General features: G+C 36.8%; 1 protein-coding gene across 1 annotated transcript; it reads left to right on the top strand.

Annotated features, from left to right (window-relative positions):
• Positions 1-590: 590 nt before the first annotated feature.
• Positions 591-13,218, top strand: LOC140163541 (solute carrier family 28 member 3-like). The gene is made up of 10 exons (XM_072186855.1): positions 591-629; positions 1,628-1,767; positions 4,471-4,612; positions 6,460-6,655; positions 6,786-6,943; positions 8,253-8,507; positions 9,306-9,476; positions 9,634-9,810; positions 10,847-11,059; positions 13,126-13,218. Exons 1-10 carry the CDS (start codon positions 591-593, stop codon positions 13,216-13,218), a joined length of 1,584 nt encoding a protein of 527 aa, XP_072042956.1.
• The last annotated feature ends 392 nt before the right edge of the window (positions 13,219-13,610 follow it).

Raw genomic sequence — 13,610 nt, 5'->3', positions numbered from 1 at the left:
GAAGGTGATTAATTCACGTTTTAGTGACGTTTCACCACTGTACTATAGTGGCTTCATCAGACTGGCAACTCATTACATCTGACTCCACTGTGTCCTTTTATGGGTAAGCAAGGACGAGGCGCACTCAACAACATATTTGACCAACTCATCACGCCCTCTACGGTGCTTCACCTTTCAACAATTTTGACTGGTTGCCACCCCCACCCCAAACACACACGCACATACTATTTCAAGCCGGATTGGCGCTAATGCCCACATGGAGTTAGCCTACATTTTCGAAAGGGTCATATGGTTGCTAAATGTTTTATCTAACCTTCATTATGATCACTGGAAGACAAATCCACTGAGAAACAAACAAACCATCGCTATCACGGACACGGAATTGCTGTATGACCCTATACTAATCAATGCAGCCCAGTGTACTTTGATCGATTATATCAAAATAAATGTCATAGATTTTCCAAAACACTATCTAGTATACCACACACCTGCAGAGTACCTATAGCCCTTTAGTATTAAAATCGTCCTTTTTTAGCCCGTGATGGTTTTAATCATTATTGGTGGCGGACAACTTTTAGAGGACACCAAGTATGACTGACATTGAAGACCAACGCTACTTAGAATCTATTGTAAGTTCGTCATCTCAAAATTATATGGTTTTAAGAAGCAAATGTTATTTTAAAAACAAAGATCTGGGTACAAGTGTATAATAATGCCCGGGATATCATGTGTATTTAAATTCTGTCACCAATTATTGCAATGACGTCTGCAACCATTCTGTGTTAGCCATATTATAAAGTCATTTTATAACCAAGCGTAAATTGGTAAGTCTAACCCCATCGTAACTCTAGCACTAAACACTAAGAACGCTATTCGCTCGCCGGATACTGTTAAAAAAGGCTATGATATCGAGGGGTCAGAACCAGAACTAGCTATGTCCACGATTACATGTTACTCATTTCGGCAACAAATGGATGGTTTATTCTGCCCTCCATAATAAATGCAAGTGACTTTGGGGTATATGTTTGGTAAACAGTTAGGTAGACGCAAGTGACCATGTATATTCCCCAAAAGTCATTTACATTATATTATAGAGCGAAGAATTAACTGTCCATTTGTTGCCGAAATGAGTAACATGTAATTGTGGACATGTACATAGCTAGTTCTGGCTCTAAGCCCTCGATATACAGCCTGTCTAAAAAATTGTGCAAGTGGAAAGCGCCATCTTTGGCAATTAGAAAATCATGTTGTGACATGATGCTTACCTCAACGTCAAGGGAGCAGTCCTAGCTTTCAAATACCGTTTGTTTTATTCATTTTGGGTTTCGGAGATCTGCTTCACTAAACACAAATGTATGTAAACCCGGATGAAAACCCTTTTGTGACACTTTTTAGCAAATTTAATAGAATGTTATATCCAAATACCTGTACAGTACAGATATTAAAAGAACATTCATTTATAGGATTAGAAATGATTATGTAACAATTGCTCAGTTAAATTTCAAACGTATACGATATGCAATAATTCGTTGACATGATTTTTATTTTACAACAAAAAATATATATGAGATATAGAAAACATACTAGTAAACATTGATGTGTGCTGTGCGGACGCTACTTTTTTCAGAGTATAGATCAAATGAAGCTGAAGTTGAGACGTTTCTACCAAACCAACGAGGCGGTTATTTGGAGATTTATGTACTTCGTATCGGCCATGGGTTATCTTGCTTACATTATCTATGCTTGTATCTACGATATGGAGGTACAGTAGGGGTGAGACACGTGGGGAGGGGTAAGTGGTAATGTGGGTTGTGTGGGTGTGAAATAATATATTTTAAAAGTCGTAAAAATATGAATCTGAGGAGCAGTATACGACTGTTCTCAATTATTTTATAACGTAACCTTTTCATGGCGTTCCTGACACCATAGTCCTTCAAACACAATACTTATGTTTACACAATATCATTCGTTAATGGCAATGTAGATCTTGTGTGAAGCATTTATGATCTGTCTAAAACTTTTTTCTCTAAGAATGACCAATGCACGTAGCTTAGTGTATCTAACAAACCCGACAGAAAGATTGCCCGACAGAAAAGTTGCCCAACAGAAAAGTTGCCCAACAGAAAAGTGTACTTTATAGTATGGATTATTTTGCCACTGCTATTAACAAGGAATGATCTATTTTCTTCATTTCAGGAAGCTCTAGTGATGTTAATTATCACCTGTATCGTGACCAGTTCACTTTTCTACATTATTATACGTAATACTTTCGGCAAATACATTTATCAGGGTTGTTGTCTGCCACTTTGGACACAAATTGAACAGTATTGGATTTACATCGTATGGTAATGGATGTTTAATTATTATAATATTATCACAATCTTGGTTTACGAATTAAATCCATTTCACCACGACAATCAAAATATTATGAACACGGCGCAATTCATTAGCCCTACTACAGGGCCTTATTTTCTTCTTTTTTTACATGCTATACTCAGAGACACGCTATACCCCGAGAACTGCTTAACCCACTAACCGCTGTCCCCGAGAAACGGGGACAGCGGTTAGTGGGTTGTGAGCTATCACTGGGTTTTTAGCAGTTCTCAGTTTATAGCATGATGTCTCGGTGTATATAGTATGTAAAAAAAAGAAAATAAGGCCCTGTAGTAGGGCTACAATTCATTTCATTGCTTAGATCAGTGATTCTCAACATGGGGCCCGCCGACCCAACACAGTCTCTCTACTAAAGTGGTAGTTAAAAGCATGGTACAACAGTCTTAAAGTGCTTATATTGAGCGGATTAATACAGTTAATAATTTTGTAACAAATGGGAAATTAAAGTTGAGAATGACTCAAAAGCATTTGTATACATTAGCATGATATCACATTAAGCTGTTTAAGCCTAAAATTTGGTTGTGCATGATGTTTTGTTTGAAAAACTAATAAATGATCCCATCAAACAACCGTGAGCGCCCTCTTTTATTTATTTATTTATTTATTATTTATTTATTTATTAGACTTCATCACTGGTCCAGAAAAAGTTATTGCACATCAAAATTTTGAAAAATATAAATATAAAATCTTGGTTAACGAATTAAATCCATTTCACCACGACAATCATAATATCATGAACATGGCGCAATTCATTTCATTGCTTAGATCAGTGATTCTCAACATGGGGCCCGCCGACCCGATACAGTCTCTCTACTAAAGTGGTAGTTAAAAGCATGGTACAACAGTCTTAAAGTGCTAATATTGAGCGCATTAATACAGTGATAGCGCCATCTGTTATTATTACATTTAAATAATGTATTTTGACACAATCAATTATATAAATGACTAAGTATTATTGTTAAGTTAAAGAATCGTGGGGTGTGGAGGAGGGGGAGGCTAGAAATACAAGGCAGACTGCAAAGAAGCAATAGCCTTCAAGATTGCCCCATAGGGCTAAAAAGAAACAATAGCGATCAAGCTTAAACTATAAATTATCCCCCGATAAAGGGCAGTGCCTGAAGAATGAAGGAAATTGAGGGATAAATATAAAAAGGTAAAAATATGAAATGGGTGACGGGCTGTCTCTAATTATGAAGGCGTGACCCAATCTTCATATTTATAATTATTTCATTAACTTTGATTGCATGCCCTGCGGGGCTCTTCTATATTGGAACTCCATTAGTTCCAAGTCTTTACTATGAAAGCCGGTGGCCTCAGCCACATTGGGCTTGGCACTTTAGTAGAGAGACTAGGTTTGCCCGACCAAATCCAACCCGGGGACCAATGGCGGTTATACCAGGGGAGTGCCACTAGACAAAACACAGGTACACTTGGCTCCCAAACACAGATCTTTGATTTGTTTGGCCCTCTTTGGCCCCGAGCAACCGCGGTCCCTGACTAAGATCTAAGGGACTGTATAGTAATTATTTTGGGGTCAAACGGGAGGAGGCAAGCAATATTTGCCAGGTCGAAAAGGGGAAAGCGATTTTTGGCACACATTAATTTGATGGGAACAGTCCCTAAAGATTTCGATATCAACCATTCCCAGTAATCGAATTGTCGAAGGAAGCGACGCAGTTCCCAAACACAAGGCCTCCCGATCATGTTTGGCATTATGACTACATTATCAGTTTATATTTTACTCATGCTATGACTGAATTTAGTATGACTGAAATTTATTGATCATTTTAACCAATTAGGCCTATAATACGGAACAAATATGATCTCTGACGAAACCAACCAAAGCAAACAAAAGAGAAAGATGCACTCAATAAATAATTCATTTTGTTTAATTGATTAATACGTGTTGTTTCTATCAACTGATTAACGTCTAAGTAATCACTCGTGCTCGTATGTACTGTACTTTAAGTTCACATAACAAAACTAAAGAACTTTACATTTGGCTAGAACATCCCGGGAATCTTTTTTCCGAAAAAAAATACTTCATTTAATTGCCAATTTGTACCTTCCTTCCAGGCCGCTGCGGATCCTTCTTGTCGGCGTTATCGTAGCAACATTGTATTTTCTTACCAAAGATAACCCAAGTCAACTGATTTCATTAGCCGGTCTTGCTGTTTTTGTGTTAATTAGTTTACTAATCTCTAGGCATCCTAGACATGTAAGTAATCTTAGCTAAACATTGCCTTTTCTTATACAACCTTAATTGTGTCTTCCGTAAGGATATAGAGACTGTTTAATTATAGTATTCTCTATAGTGGTAAAAACTTCCCCAAAATCCGTAACCGTAACACCCGTAACAGTGACAGCCGCACGGTATGCGTAGCACACAGCCAGCTCTTGCCATTCCCTACATTGAACCGGCCTTACACTAAGACTAACACCAGCACGAACACAACAGTTTACTTTAATATTAACACTAATACTTACCCTAAGACTAAAACTGATGAGGCGAGCAACACCAATACTAACACGACAAATACTAAGACCAAACACTAATGATTATACTAAGACTAACACTGAGACGAAGAACACTAAGTGTCATTCTAAGAATAAGAACGCTAAGACTAAGATACTAAACTAAGACACTGAGACGAAGAACAGTAAAACTAACCGGAACCTTTAACTTTGATTAACCCTAAACTACCAGATTTCTTTAAATGAACCCTTTTGCTTAATTTGTTGCCATTTGGGTGTAAGGGTTTAGTACTAGTAGGTTGCTGTGCATTGGAACGAAGAATACTAAGCGTAATTCTGAGACTAAGAACGCTAAGACTAAGATACTACACTAAGACACTCACACTGAGACGAAGAACTCTAAGACTACCGGAACCTTTAGCTTTGATTAACTCTTAAACTACCACATTTCATACTATTCACATTATTGATTGCAAGTTCTTTGGCACTTGCTGTCTTTATTATATAACATAATTAAAACGTTCAAAACATTTGCACCTTTTTCATTCAATTCTCTCTCTCTCCAGTGATGTGGCCGACCATGGAATACCAATCCCTGTTCTTTACAATCTCAACACCTTGATGTCCCGTCCAGGCTGCGATACTCTGAAGATGTGTTGTCCTCTGGCGTCCTTGGTCTCTCCTTCCATTAATCTTCCCAGTAACACTCCAGATATTCTTTCCTCAACAGTGGCCTACTAGGAAAGTTCCACTGCCTTTCAAAACTACCCACCTCTCGCAACCATATTTCAGAATTGGTGCTACATAGCAATCCAAGACCCTGAGTCTTGTACTCATGGTGATATTCAGATTGCAAAGGAGGGGGCTCATTCGTGAGAAAGTCTCTTTTGCCATTGCAATTCTCCTATTGATTTCTCTGTCACACCTCCCATCTGATGTGATCCAGCTTCCGAGATAGGTAAACCCATCAACTTGTTTCAGATTGCTCTCATGGATTTTAATGTTGCAGATGGGTACATCCTTCTGTTTTGTATCTACCAGACACTCAGTTTTCTTGCAGATAATGACGAGTACTTTCTTCTCACTTTCAGTCACAACTTTGTTCACCATTTGGTGAAGGTCCGACTTAGATATAGCTAGGACACTGTCATCTTCACACCTTGTTACTATTTTACCACCAATCTGCAATCCTGGTATCTCCTCCGATTCTCTCAGTATCCAATCGCTATACAAATTGAATAAATCTGGCGAAAAACACGTCCTTGCCGCACCCCCTTCTTGATTTCAACAAACTCCCCTACACCATTTCCCACTCCGATTGCTGCTGTCTGGTTCCAATACAAATTTCTGATAATTCTCAGGTCTTGTCCAACAATATTAATCTCACTCAAAATTTTCAACAGTTTCTCATGATTTACGGTGTCGAATGCCATGGTTTAATCAATTTTAATTGTTTAAAAACACGTAAATACAGGTCTTGCTTCATTTCTATCGCATTCAAGTTCTTGGTTCCACATAGCCACACTGCAGATTTGGTATTTCGGGCATGATTTCATTCAACTAAATGGTTTCATTCAACTATGTTTATAGATAAATTGGAATCCCGTGATCTGGGGTCTTGCTATACAATTTGCGTTGGGCCTCTTCATTCTAAGGACAAAGGTTGGATTCTACCTCTTCAATTTCATGGGAGATTTCACCAAGACGTTTACGGGTTATGTGTCAGCTGGTTGTATATTTGTGTTTGGTGACACTTACCAAGATCACTTCTTTGCTTTTGAGGTAACTACATAAGAATACTGAAAAACATTAATGAATAACAACATATCAAACCGATTAAGCTCATGCGTTTAGGATAGTCCATGTTAAAAAATAGATTGTTGAACCAATGTTTTGGTGGTTACTTTTTTTGTTTTTTTCCGTTATTATATATTTCTGCAGCGTGGTTGCAGTATTATATTACCTAGGAATAATGCAAGCTTTAATAACCAAGATTTCATGGTTTATGCAACATTCAATTAAAACTACAGCACCAGAATCCATGAATGCTGCCTGTAACATCATTGTTGGAATGGTAAGAATCTTCCGATAGAATTTGATTTAAATTGCTTCTTCTTCAATTTGTACCGGTATTTCACTGCAGTTTGCATTTGCCTGATGCCTACACTATAAATCCTCAGCTGTAACACTTTTTAAACACGTTAGGCGTTTAGCTAAATTGTAATTATTATCTACATGTGAAGACCTGAGCGCAAGAAGACTGAAAGTCCACTTGGCCCCTCAACATGTATACACTAAATTTACGTATAGTTTCTTAGGGTTTGATAGTGTTTAATACATGTTCCAGGGTGAAAACATCATGAAAGGTTGTGAAAGATTTGTTTTGGACCCTGAACATGTATAAAACATTACCAAACTATACGTAACTATACGCAACTTTAGTGTATACATGTTGAGGGGCCAAGTGGACTTACGGTCTTCTTGCGCTCAGGTCTTCAACATAGGCGTAGATCCCGGGGGGGATGGGGGGATAAATCCCCCAATAATTTCCCAGGGGTGGTCCATACAATCATCCCCCCCCCCCCCAATGTTGACGCCTGATCATGGGTTTCTGACCAAATTAACCTCATATTTGCCTATTTTAGCCACATTTATTCTGCTTTTACACCATATTTCTTCAGTTTAGATTAAAAATAGCAAAATTTATCGCGCGCTTTGCGCGCATTTGGTCCACAAACTTATTCTGTCGCCAAAATGTGCTGAATTGACTATACTATACTTTTCCAACTCCATCCCCCTAATGTCAAAAAGAAATCTACGCCACTGGTCTTCAAATCCAAAATAAAATGAACACCGTCCATTTGGTTCACAAGTTATCGCCTAACGTGTTAAAAAGTGTTACGATTAAACTGTAGACATTGACCTGATTGGTCACATAGATTAACCTTTGCTTTGGGCTATTCTAGTTGGAATCCATACCACCCCTATGGAAGACATGACTTAAATCTCCTGTACACAGGTAGTAGATATTTCAAATAGAGTCACCCATTTAGGTAACCCCATTTGAAATTCACACTCTCTGTGTGGGGGTGGGGTGGGAAGGCATGTCTTTTGTAGGGGGTGTATGGATTTCAACTGGAATATTCCATTAAAGTAGCCTTAGTTAGTCTTAGTCTGCATGGGAGCCTTATGCCAAATATATTTGTTTAATAAAAGACCGATATCAGAATTTTTGACATCATTGTACTAATTCTTTGTTTCAAGTTTACCACTCACTCGGCAATATTAATTTGCTTAATTGTTTTGTCATTAAATGTGTATTTATTATGTCTTAAATTCGTATATGCAAAAAATGTTTCTCTGATATATTAATTTACTTTCAGAGTGAAGCGGAATTTCTAATTGGTCCATACATTAAGAAAATGATAAAGTCTGAACTCATGGCTATCATGTGTTGTGGCCTGGCCACGATGTCTGCTAGTACTATTGGTGTCTATGGTATATTCGGCATTGATACAGTTCATTTATTGGCAGCGTTGGTGATGTCTTCACCTGCTGCATTGGCTATTGCCAAATTACTGTATCCTGAGACAGAGGAATCGCAGCTCGCTGATGCAAAAGATCTCGCATTACCAAAAAAGGTACATTGAAATAACAAACTATATTTTTTCAATAGCTGCAGCCACGTGAGTACGGGTTAGGGTAAGGATAATGGTTAGGGTTAGGATTGGAATACGGAGGGTCTGCTAAAGTCGCTCCAAAATAATGTGAATTATAATAGTAAAATTAGGACAGTTAAGTGTCAACAAATGGCTATAAATTTCACAGCATAAATCTGGTGGTTTTTTTAAAATTATACCTTTACACTGTTGATACACCCCAGAGGATGATTTAAGCACTTCCCAGCAAGTCTTGCGGTTAGCACAGCTGTGTGAGTGAACACACACCACTGCCCGCCTACTGCATACACACGTGCATGGTTAAATTTGAATTTGGACAGATATGTTTACAATAAAAACACCTTCTAAAGGTTGGTCGATTTGACATTTTATGTTATCTACAGAAGGTGTGGATTATCCTTCATGCATACATCACTTTAGATCTGAAATCGACCAACTAATAATGACACACGGGCAATTCTAAAACAACATCTTTTGCACAGAGTTCAATGGGATTTGAAAAGTAAAGTGGCAGTTGAAACTCTAGTGATAACACTTTTACAGTGCATGATGGGGCTTCCTTAAATCATCCTCTGGATACACCCTGTCCTTAACTAATATGCAGCAACCTGTGGGCGGTGGTATAGAATCGAGCTGGGAACAGTTGGTGAAAAGGATAGATTTTAAGGGAATATGTAACGTAATGTCACCGCAAATTTCAGTTGACCAGTTATAAGATAAGATCTACTGATTGAATTGTTAAATATTTTGAAATACAGTGAAGAACATAACGTGATAGAAGCAGCTACCGTTGGTGCGTCTCAAGCCATCCCTGCCGTTCTCAATATCATTGCCAATCTTATTGTCTTCGTAGCATTATTAGCTCTCATTAATGGAGTATTAGCATATACAGGGGGATTGATGGGATTTCCTGAACTGAGTGTAGAGGTAAATTACTTACTGAAAGCTACCATCCAAATTGCATAGTTAGGACATTTTGTAAACTTTCCTTTACAAAACATTCTGAAAGAGGAATGTTGCTTTTGGTTATTTGTGTTTAAAAAATACTTCAATTTCTACTTATGTATGTTTGTTTTCCTCTCAGCTAATATTTACCTATCTGTTTATGCCCATTGCGTACATGATGGGTGTCGAGTGGGATGACTGTGGTAAGGTAGCGGAACTCTTAGGTATTAAAACATTCATCAATGAATTCGTTGCGTACGAGAGATTAGGGGAATTAATAACAAACAGAGAAGATGGCACAGGGGCAACAATATCGGTAAGCAGGTGTTATTCAAATGAAGACCTGAGCGCAAGAAGACCGTAAGTCCACTTGGCCTCTCAACACTAAAGTTGCGTATAGTTTGGTAATGTTTTATACATGTTTAGGGGCCAAAACAAACCTTCCATGATGTTTTCACCCCGAAACATGTATTAAACACGATAAAACTCTAAGAAACTATACGTAACTTTAGTGTATACATGTTGAGGGCCAAGTGGACTTACGGTCTTCTTGCGCTCATGTCTTCAAATTGGCTATTTTTTCATTGGGCTATTCCAATTAAAATCCACACAACCTCTATTCCACATAACCCCTATGGAAGACATTATCTTAATCTTCCACACAGAGAGTGTCAGGAGTGTGAGTTACCTGGATGGGTGACTCCATTTGAAATATGTACCCACTGTGTGGAAGCTTAAGGGTATGCCATAGGGGGTGTATGGATTTCAACTGGAATAGCCCAGTCTAGTGATCTATACTGCACAACAATCTACGTTTTTGTTCCTTTTCTTCTTTTTCGTTTACTTCTTTTCCCTTCTCTATTTTGTTCTTTCTTTCCCCCTCTTTTTTCTTCTTCTTTCCTCTTCTTCCTTCTTTTCGTGTTCTTCCTTATTTTCTCTTGTTCTTCCTTCTTTTCTCTTGTTCTTTTTCTCTTGTATGTTATCATGTGTTGAGCTGAAGAGATGATGAGTTGACTGACGAGTTAAATGATGACTTTAAAGATTGACGAGTTAAAGGGAGACCCCGGCAATCACAACATTATGCTTTATATGTTAGAAAAATAATTATCAAGCACGAATCAAATGGTTTTATTTAAAACAAACTCATATTAACAAAAAAAAATAAAACAAATTTGAATATCGCGTGTTGAGAGACAGATATTTTTATTCGTTTTTATGGTCATTATGAGTGTGTTTTAAATAAAACCATGTGATTCGTGCTTGTTAATTTTTTTTCTTACATATACGGCATAATGTTGTGATTGCCGGAGACTTCCTTTAAGTCACGACTCTGTTTGCCACTTTACTTTTAGGTGAGATCAGAAGTAATAGCAACGTATTCATTATGTGGTTTCGATAACTTTGGCGCCGTCGGTATGCAGCTAGGTACTTTGTGTTCGATTGTCCCGGACAGAAAACAAGATTTCTCTGGTCTTGCTGTTCGATCACTCATTGGGGGTATATTGGCATGTTACGTAACAGCATGTACTGCAGGTAAAATGCCATATCATCCTAGTAACGCAAGGGTAGGGGTGGTGGTGATGGTGACCAAGGCCGTCCCATGTCAGTTGAGGCACCCAGGGTGTAAGATCTGATGGGGAAAGGCGACTAAATAGGGACTCGATTCTAGAGCCAGGTTTTTTTTTTTTTATGTTTGATTATATTGACCAATACAGGGTGTCCCAGAATGATCTATACCATGTTTGAAAAAATATTAAAAATACATAATCAACAGTGTATCTAATTTTAATAAGTGCAATACAATGACACACATGTCACCTACTTAGTCTGTGACTTTCATTTGAAGTAGCTCGATTCGTTTTGGGCGTGACGCTGATATTTTTGAAAATGAAAGAAAACTGCATATGTGTGTAATTTACAGTGCAAAAGCATCATAACACGTGGATGTTTTATAACCATCTTCCAGCTGTATTGTGTAATATATTCAAGAAATCATACATTTTTTTTATAGAAAAGAAACCAAATTTGACACAGATGTAGAGCGTACAACACTGAATAATTCGATAGATGGAATTAAGTGATACATTTCAATATGAGTTCAGATATTTAGGTTAGAAACGTATTTTTCATGTAATTTTTATCACAATTTTACCAAAAAATGTCATAATTACAGAGGATAACTTCCTCAATAAAATCTTGTAGCAAATTTAATATTCACCTTTACGTAGCTGCAGATGTGCCAAATATACTGTGAACATAAATACATGATGCGGCACTAAGAACTTTTGTGACAAATCCATCTCTACCGGCATTTAAAACGATGAAACTCACACACCCTGTAATAATAGAGGTTATTCACTTCACTCATGTGTGACTTCTAACAAAAGGCGCTGGTTCCCGTACTATTCCTCATTCAAACCAATTCAATGCACGACCTGCATGACTTGGGCGGGCTATTTTAGGTACTTCTCTTTTGAAAGTCCTTAAACAAGGTATAGCAGTCGCTGATAGGATATAAAGCTGATAGAACACGGATAACCTCTATCATCTTAAAAGCTGCGCCAGAAAGACAGAATAGTATAAGGTCACTCAAGCGTAACAAATTCTTTGTTCCATACAAGGAGTGCTTCGTAACAGCATAAATAATCGATAGATATTGCCTTTTTAGTGGAAGTAAGAACAGGACACAACAAAAATACCGGCATAAGTTTTTCCAAATAACTTTGTGCTGAAGGGTTAGTAATTTTACAGATATACAAAATAGGCTGTTTTGTCTAAACTTAGAATTCGCCATTTTTACGCAACATCCTGAAATTCGATTAGAAACGTCCAATGTTAAAATCTAAAATTCTTAAGAAAGCTAAATATAATGTAAAACGTAAAATGTAAGAAAATGCCACCAATAGTAATGCAATTCATTCCTAAAACAATTCAACTTTCCCGGTATAAATCATTCTGGGACATCCTGTATAAAATAAGTAATTTTTTAGTCAAAAAATTGCCTTATTTGGTCAAAAATTTAATAAAAGACCGCAATATAGTCATTAGAATTGAGTCTCTAGATTTAAAAATCAAAACAAATCCAAAGACGAAATTTTTTACATGCAAATGTTTTGTTTTTGTGATTTTCTCCAAAATGCTTGTTTTTACACTAATTATGTATAATTGACTTTCTTCCTTTTCAGAAATGTATAAAATGTTGTAAAAAGTGTTCTTTATAAAAATGTTTCGTGAAGTTAGGAAGATAGAGCTTAAAAAAGATTTTTAACTGCAGAATTTTATATCTAAACAAAAATGCTATCATAAGTATAGCATTCTCAAACATTTTAATAAGAATAAGAACACTCCACAACATTAAAAATCTGAAAAATACCGAGTGCAATGTTCGTGCTTTTTCTAAAAGTTGTTTGATTAATAGGCTTATATTAGTACGTGAATGATATTACCCATGTCAACTCACTTTTGAGAAATAAACGAGCATACTTTTTTGTAACACTAAGAAAAGTGTTAAGTAGACCTCTATACCATGTGATCAATAACGAAAGTATCTTAAATTAAATATGATAAAACATGATAAACCCTGACAATCTGACTTTTGTTGTTTGTTTATGCCTTTGTATTTAACTTTCAGGGTTATTATATATTTCGGAAACTGCCTCATCACCAACCAACACAACGATGTCAAGTTCCAGCCCCAGCATCTGATGGCAGTAAAGCTACTTGACTTGCGTAGCCAAATTATAGTCATATACAAACTGTATCAAAATGAATTGTACCCATTAGTTTTCAATGGTAATGGATGAGTCTGACACATCAAAATTTAACATAAGATCCTACTTATTTGTAGATTTGTTGATACAGCCGGTACAGGGTGGTCCAAAAACAACTTTACCCAATTTCAAAGGTTAATATCTCAAAGTTAAAAAGTCTGTTTCAAACTGTTTTTGCAAATACAGTAGTATAGAATATTTGTACACCAAAAATAGGGGAGGTGGTTATATTGTGGGTTTTAGTAAAAATGTTTTAATAACATTAAATACCGGGTTATATAAAAGTCATGAAAGCGTTTTTGTATGAAACAAAATATAACAAAATTTTTAAAATATTGTCAAAATG

Source organism: Amphiura filiformis, chromosome 11 (genome assembly GCF_039555335.1).
Source record: "Amphiura filiformis chromosome 11, Afil_fr2py, whole genome shotgun sequence".
Classification (NCBI taxonomy): Eukaryota; Metazoa; Echinodermata; class Ophiuroidea; order Amphilepidida; family Amphiuridae; genus Amphiura; species Amphiura filiformis.
This window is presented reverse-complemented; position numbering and strand designations above follow the sequence as displayed.